This window comes from Panthera leo, chromosome E2 (assembly GCF_018350215.1).
Source record: "Panthera leo isolate Ple1 chromosome E2, P.leo_Ple1_pat1.1, whole genome shotgun sequence".
Taxonomy (NCBI): Eukaryota; Metazoa; Chordata; class Mammalia; order Carnivora; family Felidae; genus Panthera; species Panthera leo.
Genome location: NC_056693.1, coordinates 4,742,339 through 4,762,507, shown reverse-complemented (window position 1 = coordinate 4,762,507; position 20,169 = coordinate 4,742,339). Strand labels below are relative to the sequence as shown.

The window sequence follows — 20,169 nt, the reverse complement described above, 5'->3', positions numbered from 1 at the left end:
TCATGATTAAATATAAAAAAATTAACATATCCTTTCTCTAAAATACACAATGAAAAAGAAAATGTATAAAACAAAACAAAATGCATAAAAACATTTATAGGTAAGTGATATAGAAAATAAACTCTATAATTTGAAAAGTCATCACATATACCAGGCATCACAGTAGAATTCACAAATGCTAGAAGTCATTTCAATAAAGAAAAGAAAACCAATTAGTTTTTCCTTGGCAAAGTCCCAGTAAGTATACAGACTTCACACTTTCTGAGGTTTTCGTTGATCCCCTACCACACTCCTTCTTTTTATTCTGTGTTTCCACTCCTTTCAAAAAACAAGAAATCAATGCGGAAACATGCACCAAGCATTACAGCTTTCATTTTCACATCAAGGTCTAAAGGGAACTGGATACCAAAGTTATCAGCATCCGTAAATGCCTCTCTCACAAAACCAGTCCACTGCTTGGAAATCTTGCCAACTATAGTTTCTTCATCAAGAGATTTAATCTCAAAATCAACATCTGCACAACAGCTGCACACAACACATGGACCAATAATTTTTAGTACATCCTCTCTCCTCTCATTTTGAATTGTAAACCTTGGCAGGCATGGATGCCAGGTCTGAGTAACATAACCTACAGGTACACCAGGAGGAGCATGGACTTCAACCTTCTGAAGGCAGCAAGGGCAACAACAGCTGTCACACCTTAGTGGTCTCTCCAGAGTTATAACTTCTTGGCCCATATTATCAATAATCCTCATGGTAAAAGGCCGAGAAGCCCCACAGCAATTCCGGGTACAGCAGTCTGTATCCTCTACTGCAAAGTAAATCTTCTGTCCAAAGCTGTTCTTAATTTCATATTTGTTATTTGTTTCAAAACCTGTTATGACTTCCAGAAGCTCAATTTGCTGATGAACCAGTATCTGATCTGTCTGACTTAAATATTCCAATCTGGGTGGACAGCCTGATGGAGGTGGTGGTGCTGGCATCCAGGGTACCCCTGCAGGTCCACCTGGCTGATTATACACAGGCTGGTGTTGGACAGGAAACCCTACTGGGCCAGCACCTGAATAACCAGCTGGTGGAATTGAGTAGCCAGCCTGGGGGCCAGGATAGCCAGCCTGGGGGCCAGGGTAGCCAACCTGGGGCCAGGGCAGCCAGTATGTCCTGGAGGTCCTTGGAGTGTTGCTGAAGGATATTGAGGGGGATAGTCAGATGGTAAATTCATTCCTGGGTGAGGAGCATTCAGTTGTCTGATTTGCTTTTCCATGATTTATAGAGTTCTGGGGCTACAGGTGCTCTACACTGCCGAGAACTCTAACATAAAAATTTAAGAAAAGAATTAAAGCCTCAGTAGCATTGGAAAGCATAAACCAGAAATCACATGATCCCTGTCCCCAGTGTTCTTGCGATTTGGGCACCAAACACAGTATGTCCACCACTACCCTGACACCCGTCTTACAGGAGGCAAAACAGAAATTGGCAATGGCTTAGGATAGAATATCTCAGAAATATGGAGAATTCCCCAGGCCCCTCAACTCAATGGAGAAGCTCTAAGACTTTGGAGACCATCAAACTCCAAGGGGGGGTCTCCTGGAACTCACTGTGGAGATGATGGACCATCACTAGAACAGAAGAAAGAATCCTTAGAGAATGTAAGAGCATGATGTGTTGGATAGCTGATGTCCTGCCATGAGAGGGACAGACATAATACTAGGCTTCTCAAACTAATTTCCATTCAAGGAGAGCTACTCCCACCACATTTTAAGGTCTAGTTCACCCTGTTTACATTTCACTTTTGTCATCTTTTCATTCATGCCCAGCAACCTAGGGGTGAGGCTACAGTCTTCTTTCTCTTCACATTCCAGAGCTCCCTCTTTTGTTCTAAAAAAAAAAAATAATAAAATAACCAGGTCTGGATTTGACACAGTGACACTTGGTTATCAGGAAAAAAAAAAGGAATGTAACTATTTCTCAGATTCTACCTTTCAACCCAATATTGTGCTCAGTACACAAGAGAGGACAGTGCAGAATTCTAGAAAATGATTTCCCAAATGCTGTGGCCCAACAGCCCCTTTAGTACACTCAACAGGAATTTCCAGTGTTCACATCATGACCTCACTTCCAAGTACTACCACTACAGGAAGGAGTAGCAGTTGGGAGCATACGTGGGCAGTACCAATTTATGCCACTCAATGTTTACAATTACCACTCATCTATAGATGATGATGCTCTTACCAAACCTTAGAGAAGGGGAATCTACAGCTGAAAAGGACACCTCAGGAAGATATTTCTCTGTATCTACAAACCCCTACTTCTTTCCCTGACTGCAGGGATCTGAATCCCAGTCATGCAAAGAGGATGTTTCCAAGAGACAGTCTTCAAAGGAAGGAACAAACCCCTGAGTGTGGTTTGGGAAGTCTGGAAGGAGTTATCCTCACCCAAGAAGAGGAGGTGTCCATAGGTCCCTAACATCACATCCCTGTACATTTCTCACTGACTCTGGTTCAGGCATCCCCACTCATCCTGGGAGAATTCTATGGCCACATCCCTGAAGGTCAGCAGTCCCTGTGACAAATGCCACAGTTACCAAGTAGCCACAGGCAGCATTCATAATGGTACCTAAGATGCAAGAGGGAGTTAATGTCACTAGCTGGACCCCAAGACCTGACCTTCACTGCTTACTTGTTGATACCCACTGCCCTTAGGCCCTCATTTTATTTCACTTCTTCTTTCAACCTTATCTGTTACTTCAGGCAACAACACCCCAGGGCTATCGTCTCCTGTGATGGAAACAGAAGGTTTACAACAAAAGGTAATGTCTTCTGAGAAAGAGCTTACACCCACCTTGTCTGAGCTCATCCCCTGACTCACTCCTAAGCACGTGGACAGTGGTGCCAACCAAGGGAATAAGATTGTTACCATGACCTCATTATAATACTGAACTCTCCAGCCAAGAGTAAGCACAAACCTCATTTACTATGTAATATCCAGAGTATGTATAGAAGGGTTTTCTTTAAAAAAGAAAAAAATCGAATGTGTATTTATTTTTGAGAGAGAGACAGACAGAGCATGAGCAGGGGAAGGACAGAGAGGGAGACATAGAATCAGAAGCAGGCTCAAGTCTTTTGAGTTGTCAGCACAAAGCCCAATGCAGGGATCGAACTCACAAACCGCAAGATTTTGAGCACACAGCCTGCAAGATCATGACCTGAGCTGAAGTCGGATGCTCAGCCAACTGAGCCACCCAGGCACCCCTGTATACAACTGTTTTCTTCAGGCCAAAATGGTGACATGAAACCAACAGCAAGTCTTGCTATTAAACTAAGTAAGCTTTTTTTCTATTGGGGAAACCTCTCCTTATCCCTTCTTACCCCCTCCTTTTTTTTTTTTTTTTTTTTTTTTTTTTTTTTGTCTTTAAGGAACCAAGTCCCACACTGGAAATATGATGACAAAGGCTGGCAACACAAACACAATTCCTGTTGAAACCTATGGATCGTGTATTTCCCTATAACCCCCCACCCCCACCCCCAGCCCCTTCTTTTGGGTGGGTTTGCAAGGTTGAAGGCTTTAACCTGCTTCAGCCTCTTCTGCCTGGGAAAACAATAAAGCTCTTATTCCTCTTTTCCCAAACTCTGTCTTCACGTTATATTTTAGCTCTGAAGAACAGAAATCAGTTTTTAACAGCAGAAAGAATGTGTACGAGAAGACAATATTTTTCTTCATCTGTTCTCTGTTCTTTGGCCAGCCTATCAATTAAACTGACATAAGACATGGTCACAAGAGAAAAAAAATAATTTCTTAGTTATGAAAAACTGAAAGATGATGAGACTCAAAGTCAGGCAGTTGATACTTATATACCATTTTGAATTAAGGAGAAGGGGATAGGGATTTACATCTCAAAAAGTAGGAAGTACATTCAAAGAGAAAGGAAAGAGCAAATGTTATCCAACATATGTTTGCCCTGCCAGGCAGGTAACTCTTTATAAAATGTTCATCGTGGGTGCACCTGAATGGCTCAGTCAGTTAAGTGTCCCTCCTTGGCTTAGGTCATGAACTAAGTTGGTTAGTTTGAGCCCCACATGGGGCTCTCTGCTGTCAGCAAAGGGCCCACTTCAGATCCTCTGTCTCCCTATCTGCTCCAACCCTGCTCGTTCTCTCTGTCTCTCTCTCAAAATAAATCAATAAACTTTACAATAAATAAAAATTAAAGTTTCATCTTTGCTGTTAGCTCCTTCCTGGTAGAGATCCTTCATCTAATTTATTCTTGGTATATGTATCAGCCTCAGAAAAGAAGGACATTTTTCCATTGCCAGCAACTTAGAGGTTGCTAGAGGATATTTTGTTAAGTTAAATAAACCACATACAGAAAAATATATACTATATGAAATCACATAAACGCAAATCTTAAAAACGGCAAAATTATTAAAGATTAGCAAGTTTGTTGCCAGGGGCTGAGGATGGGGGAAATGTTTAGATGTTGGACAACTGGCAAAAGGCACTACTAATGCAGGATGTGTGAGCAGTGAATGTTTACACCTCGGTGAGTGTGCTTAATACTAGTGTATTGTACCCTTGAGATTTGCTAAGAGAGGCTATCGGAAGTGTTCTCAAGACACACGCATACACAAACACATATTAACAATGGGAGATGAGGGATATGTTTATTGGATAGATTGTGGTAATGACTTTGTAAGCAGGACCCAAGGGTACAGGAGCACCTGGTTCCAGTGGCCCCAGACAGACCCAGTTCTGCCACTCATGGCTGACCAAATCCAAGGGCAAGACAGAGGACTTTTGCTGCCTCAATTTTGACCTCAAACTTGTTCACTGGGTTCCTTCTAGCTTGTCTCCTGGCTCAGGAGGAAGACCCTGAGGACAAAGTATCCCTCAGGGGAAATGGAACTACCCCTCAAGCCTCAAAGACTGTCCTGAGCCAGAAAGACCCTACCCTAGACTGACTCCTAGACAATGACAGACTTCACTGTCTACCTGCAGGTCCTGACTCCTTTTGCCCCTCCACCCACCTCTCCCCTTTTCCCTTCCATACACCTGGAAGTGTATCCAGCACTTTGGAGACAGTCCTTGAGACGTTATTCAGCCATCTTTGCAGTGTCAGCCTCCCTGAAATAACTACCTCTCGTGTTTCACCACCTCTCATCTCTCTGCCTTTGGATTTTGTCAGTGGCAAGTGGCCAAACCTGGTCTGTGTGGGTCCCCCAGAGAAGGCAAGAACAGCAGTGGGATGAGTGGTGATAAAACAAGAAAGAGATTTCACGGAGGCCAACACTGAGAAGAGAGGTGACCAACATCTCAAACACTGTCCCCAACCTGCTGAAAATCCTTCCAGGTTTATATAAAGAAAATGTAGGACGAAGGGTGGTGGTACAGGCAGGTGGTGAAGGCCAGGCCAATCATTGCATTGCTGTCAGGCAGGTAGGGTCCTGCTGGCTCAGGGCAGTCCCTATTGCTGGAGGAGGTAGTTTCCTTCCCCATCCTGGGATGCTTTGCCTGCTGGGGCTTCTTCCTGAGCTAAATGCTGACCTGGAAAGAAGAATGGAATCAGTTAGAAAGTACAGACAAGGTCAAAAGAGAGACAGTTGAAGGCACTGCTGGGTCTTCTTTCCATTTCACAAAGTCTATGTATATATTTACTTTTTAAAACTTGACTGACCTCTAGATGTTCACAAATGGGAAACAGGGTGATGAATGGGTTGGCTCCTGAAACTCCCATGGAGCAAGAATGTCCTATCCCCTTTTGGGGGTGTCAGAATTCCTGTCCCTTTCCGGTTGTTCAGGCTGAACTAAGAAATTGACATGAGACTGGGTGGCTCAGTTGGTTGAGGGTCTCTTGATTTTGTTTATGAGATCAGGGTTTGTGAGATCAAGCCCCACATCAGGCTCTGCTCTGACAGCACAGAGCCTGTTTGGGATTCTCTTTGTCCCTCTCTCTCTGCCCCTCCCTGGTTCTCACTTGCTCTCTCTCTCTGTCTCCCATTGTCTCTCTCTCAAAATCAATAAACTAACGTTTTTAAGAAAATTGAGACTAGCAAAGACTATCCTTGTAACCTGTTTCTTTTCAAAAGAGTCAATTGACATCAAAGCTCAATATAGACCAAGTGAACTTCAGCACATCTATCCATTTCAGTTCCTCAGCCTGGAAATGTCTATTCATTATTGACTACCACCAGCTTTCTTTTTATATGTATCAGCTGACACATCCACCTGCATTTTCTTCTGTCCCAGGCAGTTCACTATTACAATTATAACTGAAAATACTTAAACATGCTAACGGATTTCCTTGAGTATTTCATCTGTCAAGACATCAACATTTCTCCTAGGATACAAGACACAATGTTCACCACTTGGTCTCTAATGCCTGCATTCCCTAAATCCTAGCTTTCCCTACAGCTTCACCTGTAGTCAGTTGCATTACAGTTCAGAAACAATTTCCCTTACCCCTGTTTCTTGAAGGACCTTCTAACCTTTAAACTGTCTTTGTGCAACAGTCTTCAAACTCCGCACCCAGATAAATTGGGAAACTATAATGTCTCATATTGAAGATACACATTCAAAGATAATTTCAAGTGTTTCTTCATTATTACAGGGAAAACTGTTATATTACTGCTAAGACTCTGGCCTTATTGCTGGAACCATTAACAACATAATTGTTAATAACAAGCTGCTTATATGATAATTATGAAAGGTTTCATTTTATGCCTGTAATTTATTATTTTTTACTAGATAGATTACATTTTTTCTTAGTTTATTTTAATTAATTTATTTTGAGAGAGAGAGACTTCCAGCACAAGAAGGGGAGGGGACAGGGAAGGGAAGACTGAATCCCAAGCAGGCTTCACGTCATCAGTGCACAGCCTGATTGGGGCTGAACCTCAAACCGTGAAATCACCTTAGCCAAGATCAAAACTCAGAGGCTTAACCGCTTGGGTCACCCAGGATTCCCTAGAATACATTACTTTATTCACAATTTTACTTACAACATCACTGACATGTAATTGGCATAACATTCTGGGAGGCATGAATATATAAATGACTGACAGGAAGAACAACAGACTACATTTTTCTCATGAGATGGGGGAGTTTGGGTATAAAGGTTACAAAGATGCTCCCTAGGACAAGGATGCTTGGGGTAGCTGTTATTTCAGGAGACAATCTACTTGTGGTACTACTCCTATCAATAGGTTGGCCCCTCAGCTTGCACATGCAAAGCAGGAAAACCATAAATGAGTCCTAAACACAAAATATCTGAGGTGTGAGGAACATCATCCTGTCTAGAGGATGTGAGAGTCTGCAAAAGAAGTCTTAGGAAATTTAGGAAGAGTAAAATCATACAAGTATCCTATTTTGGCCACCATGGACAGAAACTAAGTTATTCTTTGCTTTTAATGTGTATTTATTTGAGCGATAGAGAGTGAACAAGTGTGAGTGGTGGAGGGGGAGAGAGGCTCCATACTCACTGTGGAGCCCCATGTGGAGCTTGACCCATGCCCATGAGATCAAGACCTGAGCAAAATCAAGAGTTAGACACCTCACCAAGTGAGGCTCCCAAACATCTCCAATTCCATTTTTAGTTATTTTAAAACCTCATCTACTGTTCTCCTGAATGGCTCCTGCACCACTTTGCATTCCCACCTACAGTGCAACAGGGTTCCCCTTCTCTTCATCCTCTCCAACACCTGTGGTTTCTTGTGTTGTCAATTTTACCCATTCTGACATATCTCATCAGTGGAAAGTGATATCTCATTTGTGTTTCCCTGGTGATGAGTGATGTTGAGCATCTTTTCATGTGTCTGTTAGCCATCTGCCTATCTTTCTCCCAAAAGTGTCTATTCATGTCTTCTGCCCATTTCTTAACTGGGTTGCTTGTTTTTTTGGGTGTTGACGTTGAGAAGTTTTTTATAGATTTAGACTTTTCATTCAAGTCTCAATTACTATGTCATCCCCATCTTTCCAAATGATAGGGTTAAGTTTGTCCTTTTTTGGTAAAGTACATACACTTTGAGCTATAAGAGAGAATTTTGGAATCGAATTTCGGCAAAAACCAAACAGTCACAAAAAGCCTCAGAATTGGTACTTAGTGGTAGGTTTTTGATTTTCAGGATGCCTTGAAACCTAGTCCTTGTTCTGACAGCAAGTGCCTTAAATACCCATGCTGGTTTTGAGCAAACTGCAATTTTTCTTTGGACACTTGATATCTCTTTAAAAACCAGAAGTTTTCACAGGTGTATGCTGGTGTCATGCAAAGAATCTTGAGAAGGGGAGCAGAGAACAAAATTATGTACATACTATAACAAAGGAGAGCCTGCAGAAAACTTACTATCATCCAATATAGCCTTAAGATTGTCATCCATAGGATGGACCCTCTGTGGGACCCTGAGGCATTACTGCCCAGGTGTATTGACTTTCCTCCCAAGTAAAGGTAAAAAGATACTGGATATCCCTGTCAAATGGACTATTTTTAAAAGGACTACATGGGCCAGTTTCAGGTAAAAATTGGTTTTCAGTAGGAATCAATGTCATTAGGGCATGAATGTTGGGAAAAACAGGACACAGACAGATACGAGTGTTATTTATTGCTCAGGAGTCCTAATCAAACTTCCATCCTCAGCCTTCGGGTTTTCTCACAGTTACAATAGGGGTGACACAGGACTGGAACAACTCCCCTCCTGATATACCCTTCCCTTGCCAGGACTCTCCTTCCCAGGAACCCCCTTTCCCCCAGGACCCCTCCTCTTCCCCAAAGGAGCTCCTCCACCCCCTGCTCTCTGCCCCCTCACCCAAGGCTACCATGGTCCCAGGTCCTGGCCTTCATAGCAGCAGTGGCCCAATATGGCTTGAGCATGACCATTGATCTAGGGCCTAAGCCTTGTAATCCACTATAATGTGCTTGATGCCTTGTTCTGTTTCTTTATTTATAGGGTAATAATTCCAAGCATAGATTTTGAGGGATCTATTTGAAACTCAATGAGTGATGCCCTGTGGACTGTGCCAATATCCATTGAACATTTTCCTCACAAGAAGGTTGGTAGCTCATCCAATAGGACTAAATGATCAGTTCCACTAACCTCACCTCAAGTGCCATCAGAGACAGAGCATAGAAAACACGTTGAAATGTCATTTATCTCCCCTTGTTTCCAAATGTGGTTACTACTGTCAAATCCTAGATTTTCCCCCTTTTTGGGAAAAAGAAATTTTGGCATGACATTTTCCAAAGAAATCTCAGTCCAGTAAAAGAACTGCAGCAAGTGAATAAGGAAAAATGGGTGTGTAATGCTCCAAAGGCCTAGACACAAAGGAGTAAGTTCATAGACAGGGACCCATTGGTATTTATTGAAGACCTGTATTCTTTGAATTGTTTTAGTTCTCTGAGGCAGGGGCTGCTGGTAGCATTGGGTTGGAGCATTAAGAGTGTAGCTCAGGTGTCAGTAAGGACAAAGACAGGTTTATTCCCAGGGCACAGAGTAGTTTCTCCAAGCCAACTGACAGGGAGGTCTAGGAAGACACCTGTGGTTCCTTGGAGCCCTGTCTTTGGGAATTAGGAAGACATGGAAAAGGCTGGCTAAAGAGCTGAAGGTGTGTTTGGCTCTTAATTTTGTAACTCTCTTTTTTCCAATGTCCAGAAACTCTGATCACTGGGGAAGAAATGGGTTTAAACCTGGATAATAACCAAAGCCTTCCTTACTGCTCCCAATGGTTCCCAATGGGATCGCGTGTGGAGTTTCAAAACCGACCCTTGCTGTTGGCCCCCTCCTCAGATTCTGTCGATTGTTGTAGTGGGAAACAACAGTGTTGGCTTAATTAAGTGCTCCAGGTGATGCTACCTAAGGCCAGAGTCAGTCGGCAAGGCTTCCCATTAATTTATGAGATTTGAGTGCAGGCTTTTGCTCAAGGAGAGGTAACAGGATCTCCTCTACGTGAGTGTGGGAGGATTAGGTCTGTGCAGCACACTGTTCCTATGCTGTAGCAGAATTTGTGGGTGTCTGTGGGAGTGGAAGCCACTGAAAGTATACAAGGAAAACTCAAGAGATTGGGCTCCAAGTACGTAGTCTCCATTTCTGAAAAGCTCCTGACACAAAAAACTCGGAAGTTTGGCCCACCTGCACTTCAAAGTCCTCCCTGCCAGTGAGCACTTTTCTGGTGAAGACGTTCTATTGGTGCCTTTAAAGGCATTTTCTCCTGATGTAGCTGAGATTTTTCCACAAATACCTTCTGAGAAAGAAATCTAGAGGACAAGGGGAAATAAGAAATGGCCAGCTCTCAGGTAAGCTTGGTGCCCAGGTCAGAGGCTGTGTCACCTTTTCCCCCTAAAATTCCATGCATTTAGAAATCACAAATGTTGATTTCTCTGTGTTTGGTGTTTCTGCTGTATGTTTTCACCAAAGCTTTAAAACTTTCTCAGGAAAGATATTCAAGGTTAGGTCTTTAGAACTCTTCCCCCGTATAAGCACGGATCTTCTCTACATTCTCAAACAAGGCTTTCACTAGGACATCAACACTTGTCACTTTGAAGTAAAGTCCTGCAAGTATTGCAAACATTCCCTTTAGGACAGATCCAAAGGGGAAGTTGTTGAGTCCAAGATTCCAGTTGCTGATGGGGTCTGGTGCTGGGATTTCAGTCGAGGAGAACTGTTCCCCTTTAGTTCCCCATTTAGTACCTGTCTGTAGAGCAGGATTAAGAAAATGAAAAATACAAGGCCCCCAGTATCTTAGGAGTCCTCTTTAGCATATGAGAGTCCTTCTGGAGACCACCCTTTTGTTTTTCCCTCCCACACCTGTATAGTATATAACCAGTCACTCTTCACAACCCCACTGTGGCACATGGTGCCCACAGGTCCTCTCCTTGTGCCATAATAAAGCCACTTTTTCGCAGTAAAAAAATTAATACAAATATACACAGCCTTGATATAAGGTCCAGAACAACTTGGAAAGTTAAAAAAGTGGGGGGGGGGGGGGGGGAATGTTTATAGCAGCACTCTCAACAATAGCCAAATTATGGAAAGAGTCTAAATGTCCATCAACTGATGAATGGATAAAGAAATTGTGGTTTATATACACAATGGAATACTACGTGGCAATGAGAAAGAATGAAATATGGCCTTTTGTAGCAACGTGGATGGAACTGGAGAGTGTGATGCTAAGTGAAATAAGCCATACAGAGAAAGACAAATACCATATGGTTTCACTCTTATGTGGATCCTGAGAAACTTAACAGAAACCCATGGGGGAGGGGAAGGAAAAAAAAAAAAAGAGGTTAGAGTGGGAGAGAGCCAAAGCATAAGAGACTGTTAAAAACTGAGAACAAACTGAGGGTTGATGGGGGGTGGGAGGGAGGGGAGGGTGGGTGATGGGTATTGAGGAGGGCACCTTTTGGGATGAGCACTGGGTGTTTTATGGAAACCAATTTGACCAGAAACTTCGTATATTGAAAAAAAAATAAATAAAATAAATAAATAAATAAATAAAATTTTTAAAAAAAAGCGGGGGGGGGGTAGTCTTGGTTTGTAAAATGTGAAAAAGATACTCCGTTTAAATATACTAGACATTACAGGACAGGGAAACAGCCATCTAAATGTGGCTGTTCATTCAGATGGGGGCTTCCAAATGCAGGTCAATGATCCTGTGGAAGCTGAGGGCATGAGCAGTGAAAAGAATTCACCTATGGCAGAAAAGGTGATAGATTTGTGAATACACCTCAAGGGAGTGGTGGGCAGGACAGCAGAGGAGAGGCTCCTGCCTTGAGGCAGTGACTTGGGGCTAATTTTGCAGGGGGAAGATGCGTATGTATGCTAACTTACGGAATTTGCCCTCATGTGGTAATTCTGCCTGGGTTGTAATGGGTTACAAATGGGTTGTAAGTACCCATTTGTTAGTTCGTTAGGGCCTATAGATATTTTAAGGCAGGTCACCTGTTGGGCCTGCCTCTCTTCAGCCAGGTGGGCCCTGTGAACTCCTTTACAATCTGGTGCTCAAGCCTGTTTGCCTCAAAGCAGCCTCTACTGAAAGTATATGTGATTGAAGTTTGTATAAATCCACTGTATTCTCTCATAATTAGACTGACAATCAGATTTACTGTTTGGGGGCCAACAGAACACACCAGGGATCATGTGTTCTTTGGTGTGTCTTAGGCACTGATAGCAATTCGTCTCCTTACACTTCGTGTTCACTTCTTTAACTGGCCTGGTTCACTCTGCCAGATTTCTCCTCTATAACGTTGATCTTTCCCCCCATCTTTGCTAAGGATCTTAGATTTACTGAGTGATGTGCAGAAGCATCACATTTCAGCTGGAAACTTCTTTCTTCTGGGTTTCTCTTTGCTTGTAGTTTCTGGTGAGGAGAACGGAGCCAAAACAAATGTAGCTTCCATTAAATTTCCTTACACCTTGAAGCCCATTAATAAAGGAACGTTATACCCTGCCTGTCTCAAGTATTTAATAAAAATTAAACATTGAGGCATGAAAGCAGCTATGATTTCCTTGAGGTAGGGCATATCCTGCATGTCTTAGGTGCCTATCATTGGCTGCAAGGTGTAAGGAAATTTAATTGAAGCTACATTTCCCCGCTTGAACGAATTACAGCCTTACATCCTTAAGGTTGTTAAAGATGGAAGGTCTCCTCTTCAGTAGCTTCTTCCTGCTGAATCGGTTCCTACCGATGAGTGGAGGTTGGCCAGTTGAGAATTTAGTAGGAGTTGGAAAGGCAAGGCAGTTGTCTTTAGAGTTGATAACATGTGGGAGTTTCCGTGAACAGAAAGAGTCATCTGTCCCCTTGAAGTCCTGCCACTGAAAGGGTCTTGTCACCAGGTGGAGAGAAAAAGGAGAAAACAGCAAAACATGATAAAATGACAAAAATGAAAGAAAGCCAAGAAAGTTTGTATTTACCTCCACACTCTGGTCACAGAAACACCCTTCTATTTACTGCTTTATATTTTCAGAAAATGAAAACAAGATTCACATACTTGACATGTTTGTGTGTTAAAATCCTCAAATATAATAGAGTCGTAGATAGAAAGTGTAGCACGTGAGGTTGTCACACACAGGAACCTTGATTTGCAGCCAATAAGCAGATCAGAGGGAATAACTTCCAAAGGAGAGATGCACAGAGCAAGAGGGAGGGGCATGATCACTTCCTTTTATTTAAGTTTTGATGGACAATTAGGAAGTGGAGCCATGTCATTTTCTCTGAACTGGGCATAGGGCGGCACACGTGCCTTAAGAGAACACTTCTGTACATACGCATGTGTTATGCAAATGAGGTTTGTACTCCCCCTCGGGTGGAGATTTTGGTATTACACGGGGGTCAAGGTAACAGTCCTCACTCCATGAGTTAACCCAGTCGTCCATCTACATAGGTATGAGTCGGGGGTTAAGCGCAAAGTTGGCCTGCCCAAGCTCTTCCTTAGGGCAGTCATTACATGTTGTTGTATGTTTTCTGTTTCCATGACAGGAGACTGTGCCCATAGGGTGTTTGCCAGAAGTAAAAGACAAGGTAGAAAAAAGAGGTGAAGTAAAATGATGGAGTATGGTCTGTGGGTACAAGTAGGTAAGCGGTGAAGAACAACTCTTGGAGTCTAGCTGGTGACATTAGCTTTCTCTTGCCTCTTAGGTGCCATTATGAACTCTGCCAATGGCCACTTCATAACTGTGGTTTTTATTGCAGACACTGCTGACCTTCAGGGACGTGGCCATTGAATTCTCTCAGGAGGAGTGGGGATGCCTGAATCACAGTCAGAGGGAACTGTACAGAGATGTGATGTTAGAGACCTATGGACACCTCCTCTTCTTGGGTGAGGACATCTCCTTCTAGATTTCCCAAACCCCGCTCGGGTTTTGTTCCTTCCCTTGAAGAGTCTCTCTTGGAAGCTTCCCCTTTATATGACTGGGACTCAGATGCCTGCAGCAAGGGAAAGAAATGGGGATTTGTAGACATAGAGAAATATCTTCATGATATTTCCCTTTCAGCTTTAGCCTCCTATCTTTTAAAGGTACCATCATCATTTTTGTAGATAAATGGCAATTCTAAACATTGAGTGGCATAAGACGGTATGGCCCACATCTTAAACTCCAACTTTTACTCCTTATTGTATTGATAGCACTTGGAAGGCAGGTCATGATTGAATGTTTGAAAGTCCTCCTGCATGTTGTAAAGGGACTTTTTCTTGTGCAACAGTGTTTGGGAAATAATTTTTTAGAATTCTCCCATGTCCCTTGTTGTCTGCTGAGTACATTACCACGTTGAAAGGTAGAAACTCCAGCAATAATTATATTCCTTCATTCTGATAAACAGGTCTTGTGTCAAAACCAGACCTGGTCATCGTTTTGGAGCAAAAGAAGGAACTGTGGGGTGTGAAGAGAAAAGAGACAGTAGCCTCACACCCAGGTAGGTGGGAGTGAAGCACACGACACAGGTGAGGTCCAAATGTGAAGGAGGAAGATGGATCTTACAATGTTGTTCAGGTAGCTCTCCTTGAATGGAAATTCATTTGCAAAGCCGAGTTTTATGTCTTTCCCTCTTACAGAGGGACATCTGCTCTCTAACACATCATGTCTTTGATTCTCCGAAGAGTCTCCTTCAGCTCCAGGGAAGGTCCACCATATCCATGGTGAGGACCTCCATAATCTGAGAGCTTCTCCATTGCTGTGAGAGCCCTAGAAGATCTCTCTGTATTTCTGAGGAACTCTATGCTAAGTCATTTCTAAATTGTGTTTTGCTGCTTGTGATAAGTGTGTGAGGGTAGTGGTGGGCCCATTGGGGTTTGAGGCAGAAGCCTTGAGAACACTGGAGACAGAGATCTCATGTTTTCTGGTTTAGGATTTCCAAAGTTACAGAGGATTTAATCTTAAGTGTACAAAATTGAGGCTCAGTAATTTCATAAGATCACAGAACACATCCTTCAAATGAGATAATCTAATCCTTTATTTCACCTCAAAATTTATGTGTCTTTGTAGTAATTAAAATTTGAAAAATCCACTCTGTGTTCCACTGCTCAATGGTGAAATAATTTAATGTATCTATGTGTTTCATAATTAACTATACATTAATGCCATAAGGGAGCTAGAACATTTACAAGTTAGAACCCACAGTCTATAATAAAGTTTCCATCATTACCTTTATTTCCTAGTAATTGCATCATTTTATAATTTTGTATAGTTGGAAGTTCCTGTGACTTTTTCATATGTGTCTTCACTTTCTAAAAACTTGTATATGAGACGCATCTCTGATTTTTTAGATCAAAAGTTCTCTATGACCTAGGTATGTGCCTTGTAGGAAATAGAGGGTGACTGAGTGGCTCAGTCAATTGAACATTGGACTTGGGCTCAGTTCATGATCTCACAGTTGGGGAATTGGAACCTAGCATGGGGCTGTCTGCTGTCCATGTGGAGCCTGCTTAGATTATCTGTCCCCTCTCCCTTTGCCCCTCCACCGTTTGCATGATCTCTCTCTCAGTAATAAATAAACTTTAAAAACAAAAGGAATTGAAGTAGATAATTACTAAAATCCATATTAAAAAAAGAAAAGGATTGTTTATAAATGTAATCTTACCTCATGAAAAATTAATCACAAGATTATTCTCTCACTTTCCTCAGCATGTATCTGAATTTCATCCCAAATATTTATTTGATTATGAAGTGATTGTCACTGTATATTCCAACTTTGGCAGTGTTTGTTGATATAAAAGGAAAGGTTTTTTTTTAGTCAGCTTGGTTCTAAAGAATGGATTATACCCTTACACTCTGTGTAAGAAGAGGAATATCTTAAGAAAATAATACCTTTGTAATGTCTTTTACGTGCTTACTTGTAAAATTTTTCAGTAGTTGATTTTAATGGATATCTTTCCTGTGAACTGCCAATGAAGACATGACAATTCAAAAGCTTCTTTTTCATGGGTCCATAGTTGCAGTTTAAAATTATAGTTACATAGTACATTTCCTTTGAAAGGATTAATCTATTTCTTTTATGTAGACTGGTTGGAGTTAAATTTTGTCTGATTCTGGTTTTGCATTCTATAATAATGTACTTTCTTTTGTATGGGACGTTCCACACATGAGTTAGTTGTAGTTTCATTTACCTGTGTATCTTGTTACAGGATGTCAGTGTTCATCGAGTACATTTTAAGAACATGTGAGTTGGAGTCAAGTATGAATCAGCCATGCCCCTTACCAGTAAGGTTATGTATGTATTTCTTTGTATAAATATGACCCATACATAATTTGGGACTCATCTTATTTCTCTCTTTCCTTGGTTAGTGGTCAGTGAATGTTTTATCATGCCTCAGTGAATTGTCATAATAATAGACAACTAATGTCTTGGTCAGTTGTCATAATAGACCATTAATTTCATCTTGTATTTATTGGTGACTTTATATTCTCCTTGCATGAGAGAATCTCTTTTATGAATTGAAAGTAATTGTCCAACATTCTATATTTCCAGAGTACCTGGGTGATTCAGTATGTTAAACATCCAAGTCTTGATTTGGGTTCAGGTCATGAGCTCAGGGTCATCAGATTGAGTCCATGTCAGGCTATGAGGTGAGAATGGAACCTGCTGGGATTCTCTCTCCTTCTCCTTCTGCCCTCCCCCTGTTCTCTCTCAAAATAAATAAATAAATAAATAAATAAATAAATAAATAAATAAATAAATAACAATAATAATTCTCTACCACTGTATCAAGTTTAGAATTTTTTTATTATACTCTTTTCCATAAATTTTATTATGAGGATTTTTTTCTTATAGTTTATCTGAATTTTCTTTTTTTAGTTTACATCCAAATTAGTTAGTGTATATTGCAACAATGATTTCATGAGTAGATTCCTTAATGCCCCTTACCCATTTAGCCCACCCCCCTCAACACTCCCTCCAGTAACCCTCTGTCTGTTCTCCATATTTATGAGTCTCTTATGCTTTGTCCCTCTCCCTGTTTTTATACTATTTTTGTTTCCCTTCCTTTATGTTTATCTGTTTTGTCTCTTAAAGTCCTTATATGAGTGACGTCATTTGATATTTGTCTTTCTCTGACTAATTTCGCTTAGTGTAATACCCTCCAGTTTTATCCACATAGTTGCAAATGGCAAAATTTCATTCTTTTTGATTGCCGAGTAATACTCCATTGTATAGATGTACCACTTCTTCTTTATCCATTCATCCATCAATGGACATTGGGCTCTTTACATACTTTAGCTATTGTTGATAGTGCTGCTGTAAACATTGGGGTGCGTGTGTCCCTTCGAACAGCACACCTGTATCCCTTGGATAAATACCTAGTAGTGCAATTGGTGGGTCATAGGGTAGTTCTATTTTTAGTTTTTTGAGGAACCTCCATGCTGTTTTCCAGAATGGCTGCACCAGCTTGCATTCCCACCAACAATGCAAAAGAGATCCTCTTTCTCTGCATCCTTGCCAACATCTGATGTTGCCTGAGTTGTTAATATTAGCCATTCTGACAGGTGTAAGGTGGTATCTCATGGTGGTTTTCATTCATATTTCCCTGATGATCAGTGATGTTGAGCATTTTTTCATGTGTCCATTGGCCATCTGGATGTCTTCTTTGGAGAAGTGTCTATTCATGTCTTTGCCCATTTCTTCACTGGATTATTTGTTTTTTTGGTGTTGAGTTGGTAAGTTCTTTGTAGATTTTGGATACTAACCCTTTATCTGATATGTCATTTGCAAATATCGTCTCCCATTCTGTCTGTTGCCTTTTAGTTTTGTTGACTGTTTCTTTGGCTGTGCAGAAGCTTTTTATTTTGACAAGGTCCCGGTAGTTCATTCTTGCTTTTGTTTCCCTTACCTCCGGAGACTTGTTGAGTAAGAAGTTATTGCGGCCAAGATCAAAGAGGTTTTTGCCTGCTTTCTTCTTGAGGATTTTGATGGCTTCCTGTCTTACATTGAGGTCTTTCATCCATTTGAGTTTATTTTTGGGTATGGTGTAAGAAAGTGGTCCAGGTTGATTCTTCTGCATGTCGCTGTCCAGTTTTCCCAGCACCACTTGCTGAAGAGAAAGTCTTTATTCCATTGCATGTTCTTTCCTGCTTTGTCAAAGATTAGTTGGCCACACATTTCTGGGTCCATTTCTGGGTTCTCTATTCTGTTCCACTGACCTGCGTGTCTGTTCTTGTGCCAGTACCAAACTGTCTTCAGGATTACAGCTTTATAGTGTAGCTTGTAGCTCTGGGATTCTGATGCCTCCTCCTTTGGTTTACTTTTCAAGATTGCTTTAGCTCTTTGGGGTCTTTTCTGGTTCCACACAGATTTTAGGATTATTTCTTCTAGCTCTGTGAAGAATGCTGGTGTTATTTTGATACAGATTGCATTGAATATGTAGGTTGCTTTGGGTACTATTGACATTTTAACAATATTTGTTCTTCCATCCAGGAGCATAAATCTTTTTCCATTTTTTGTGTGTCTTCAATTTTTTTCATAAACTTGCTATAGTGATTTTCAGTGTACAACTTTTTCACCTCTTTGGTTAGATTTATTCCTAAGTATTTTATGATTTTTGGTGCAAATGTAATTGAGATAAATTCCTTGATTACTCTTCCTGTTGCTTCATTGTTGGTGTATAAAAATGCAACCGATTTCTGTGCATTGATTTTATATCCTGAAACTTTGTTGAATTCATGAACCAGTTCTAACAATTTTTAGTGGAATCTTTAGGGTTTTCCATATAGAGTGTCATGTCATCTGCAAAGAGTGAAAGTTTGACCTCCTCCTGGTCGATTTGGATGCCTTTTATTTCTTTCTGTTGTCTGATTGCAGAGGCTAAGTCTTCCAATACTATGTTGAATAACAGTGGTGAGAGTGGACATCTCTGTCTCATTCCTGACCTTTGGGGGAAAGCTCTCAGTTTTTCCCCATTGAGGATAATATTAGCATTGGGTCATTCATATATGGCTTTTATGATCTTGAGATGTGATCCTTCTATCCCTACTTACCTGAGGGTTTTTTTTTTATCAAGAAAGGATGCTGTATTTTGTCAAATGCTTTTTCTGCATCTATTGAAAGGATCGTATGGTTCTTGTCCTTTCTTTTATTGATGTGATGAATCACGTTATTTGTTTTGCAGATTTGAACCAGCCCTGCATCCCAGGTGTAAATCCCACTTGGTTGTGGTGAATAATTTTTCTAATTTATTGTTGGAACTGGATGGCTAATAACTTCTTGAGGATTTTTGCATCCATGTTCATCAGGGAAATTGGTCTATAGTTCTTTTTAGTAGGGTCTCTCTCTGATTTTGGAATCAAGGTAATGCTGGCTTCATAGAATGAGTTTGGAAGTTTTCCTTCCATATCTATCTTTTGGAGCAGCTTCAAGAGAATAGGTGTTAACTCTTGCTTAAATGTTTGGTAGAATTCCCCTGGAAAACCATCTGGCCCTGGAATGTTGGTTTTGGGAAGATTTTTGATTACTATTTGATTCCCTTAGTAGTTATGTGTGTGGTTCAAATTTTCTATTTCTTCCTGTTTCAGTTTTGGTAGTGTATATGTTTCTAGGAATTTGTCCATTTCTTCCACGTTGCCATTTTATTGGCATATAATTGCCCATAATATTCCCTTATGATTGTTTCTATTTCTGCTGTGTTGAGATCTCTCCTCTTTCATTCTTGATTTTATTTATTGGGGTCCCTTCCTTTTTCTTTTTGATCAAACTGGCTAATTTATCAATTTTGTTAATTCTTTCCAAGAACCAGCTTCTGGTTTCATTGACCTGTTCTACTTGTTTTTTGGTTCTGGTAGCATTAATTTCTGCTCTAATCTTTATTATTTCCTGTCTTCTGCTGGTTTGGGGTTTTATTTGCTGTTCTTTTTCCATCTCCTTAAGGCATAAGGCTACGTTGTGTATCTGAGATCTTTCTTCCTTCTTTAGGAAGGCCTGGATTGCTATAAACTTTCCTCTTATGACCACCTTTGCTGTGTCCCAGAGGTTTGGGTTGTGGTGTTATCATTTTCATTGGCTCCCATATACTTTTTAATTTCCTCCTTAACTTCTTGGTTAGCCCATTCATTCTTTAGTAGGATGTTCTTCAGTCTCCAAGTATTTGTTACCTTTCCAAATGTTTTCTTGTGGTTGATTTGGATCAAATTTAGAATTTTTATCCTTAATTGTGGTGCTATTCCCATGACATGATTTGGTACCATTCTCATTAACTTGTGTGTCCTC

General features: G+C 41.0%; 2 protein-coding genes across 2 annotated transcripts; one reads left to right on the top strand and one right to left on the bottom strand.

Annotated features, from left to right (window-relative positions):
- Positions 1-258: 258 nt before the first annotated feature.
- LOC122207964 (phospholipid scramblase 1-like) lies at positions 259-1,264 on the bottom strand. Its single transcript, XM_042918418.1, is given in 2 exon segments — positions 259-1,144; positions 1,147-1,264. Coding segments are annotated over 2 exon segments (963 nt in total). The 3' UTR covers positions 259-299.
- Positions 1,265-10,261: 8,997 nt separating this feature from the next.
- Positions 10,262-14,405, top strand: LOC122207966 (putative protein ZNF720). Its single transcript, XM_042918420.1, has 3 exons — positions 10,262-10,276; positions 13,672-13,798; positions 14,299-14,405. Exons 1-3 carry the CDS (start codon positions 10,262-10,264, stop codon positions 14,403-14,405), a joined length of 249 nt encoding a protein of 82 aa, XP_042774354.1.
- The last annotated feature ends 5,764 nt before the right edge of the window (positions 14,406-20,169 follow it).

Excerpts from the sequence above, each read along its gene's own strand:
- LOC122207966 (XM_042918420.1), top strand. Across the intron at positions 13,799-14,298 it reads TGGACACCTCCTCTTCTTGG|GTCTTGTGTCAAAACCAGAC; the intron begins GTGAGGACATCT and ends TCTGATAAACAG.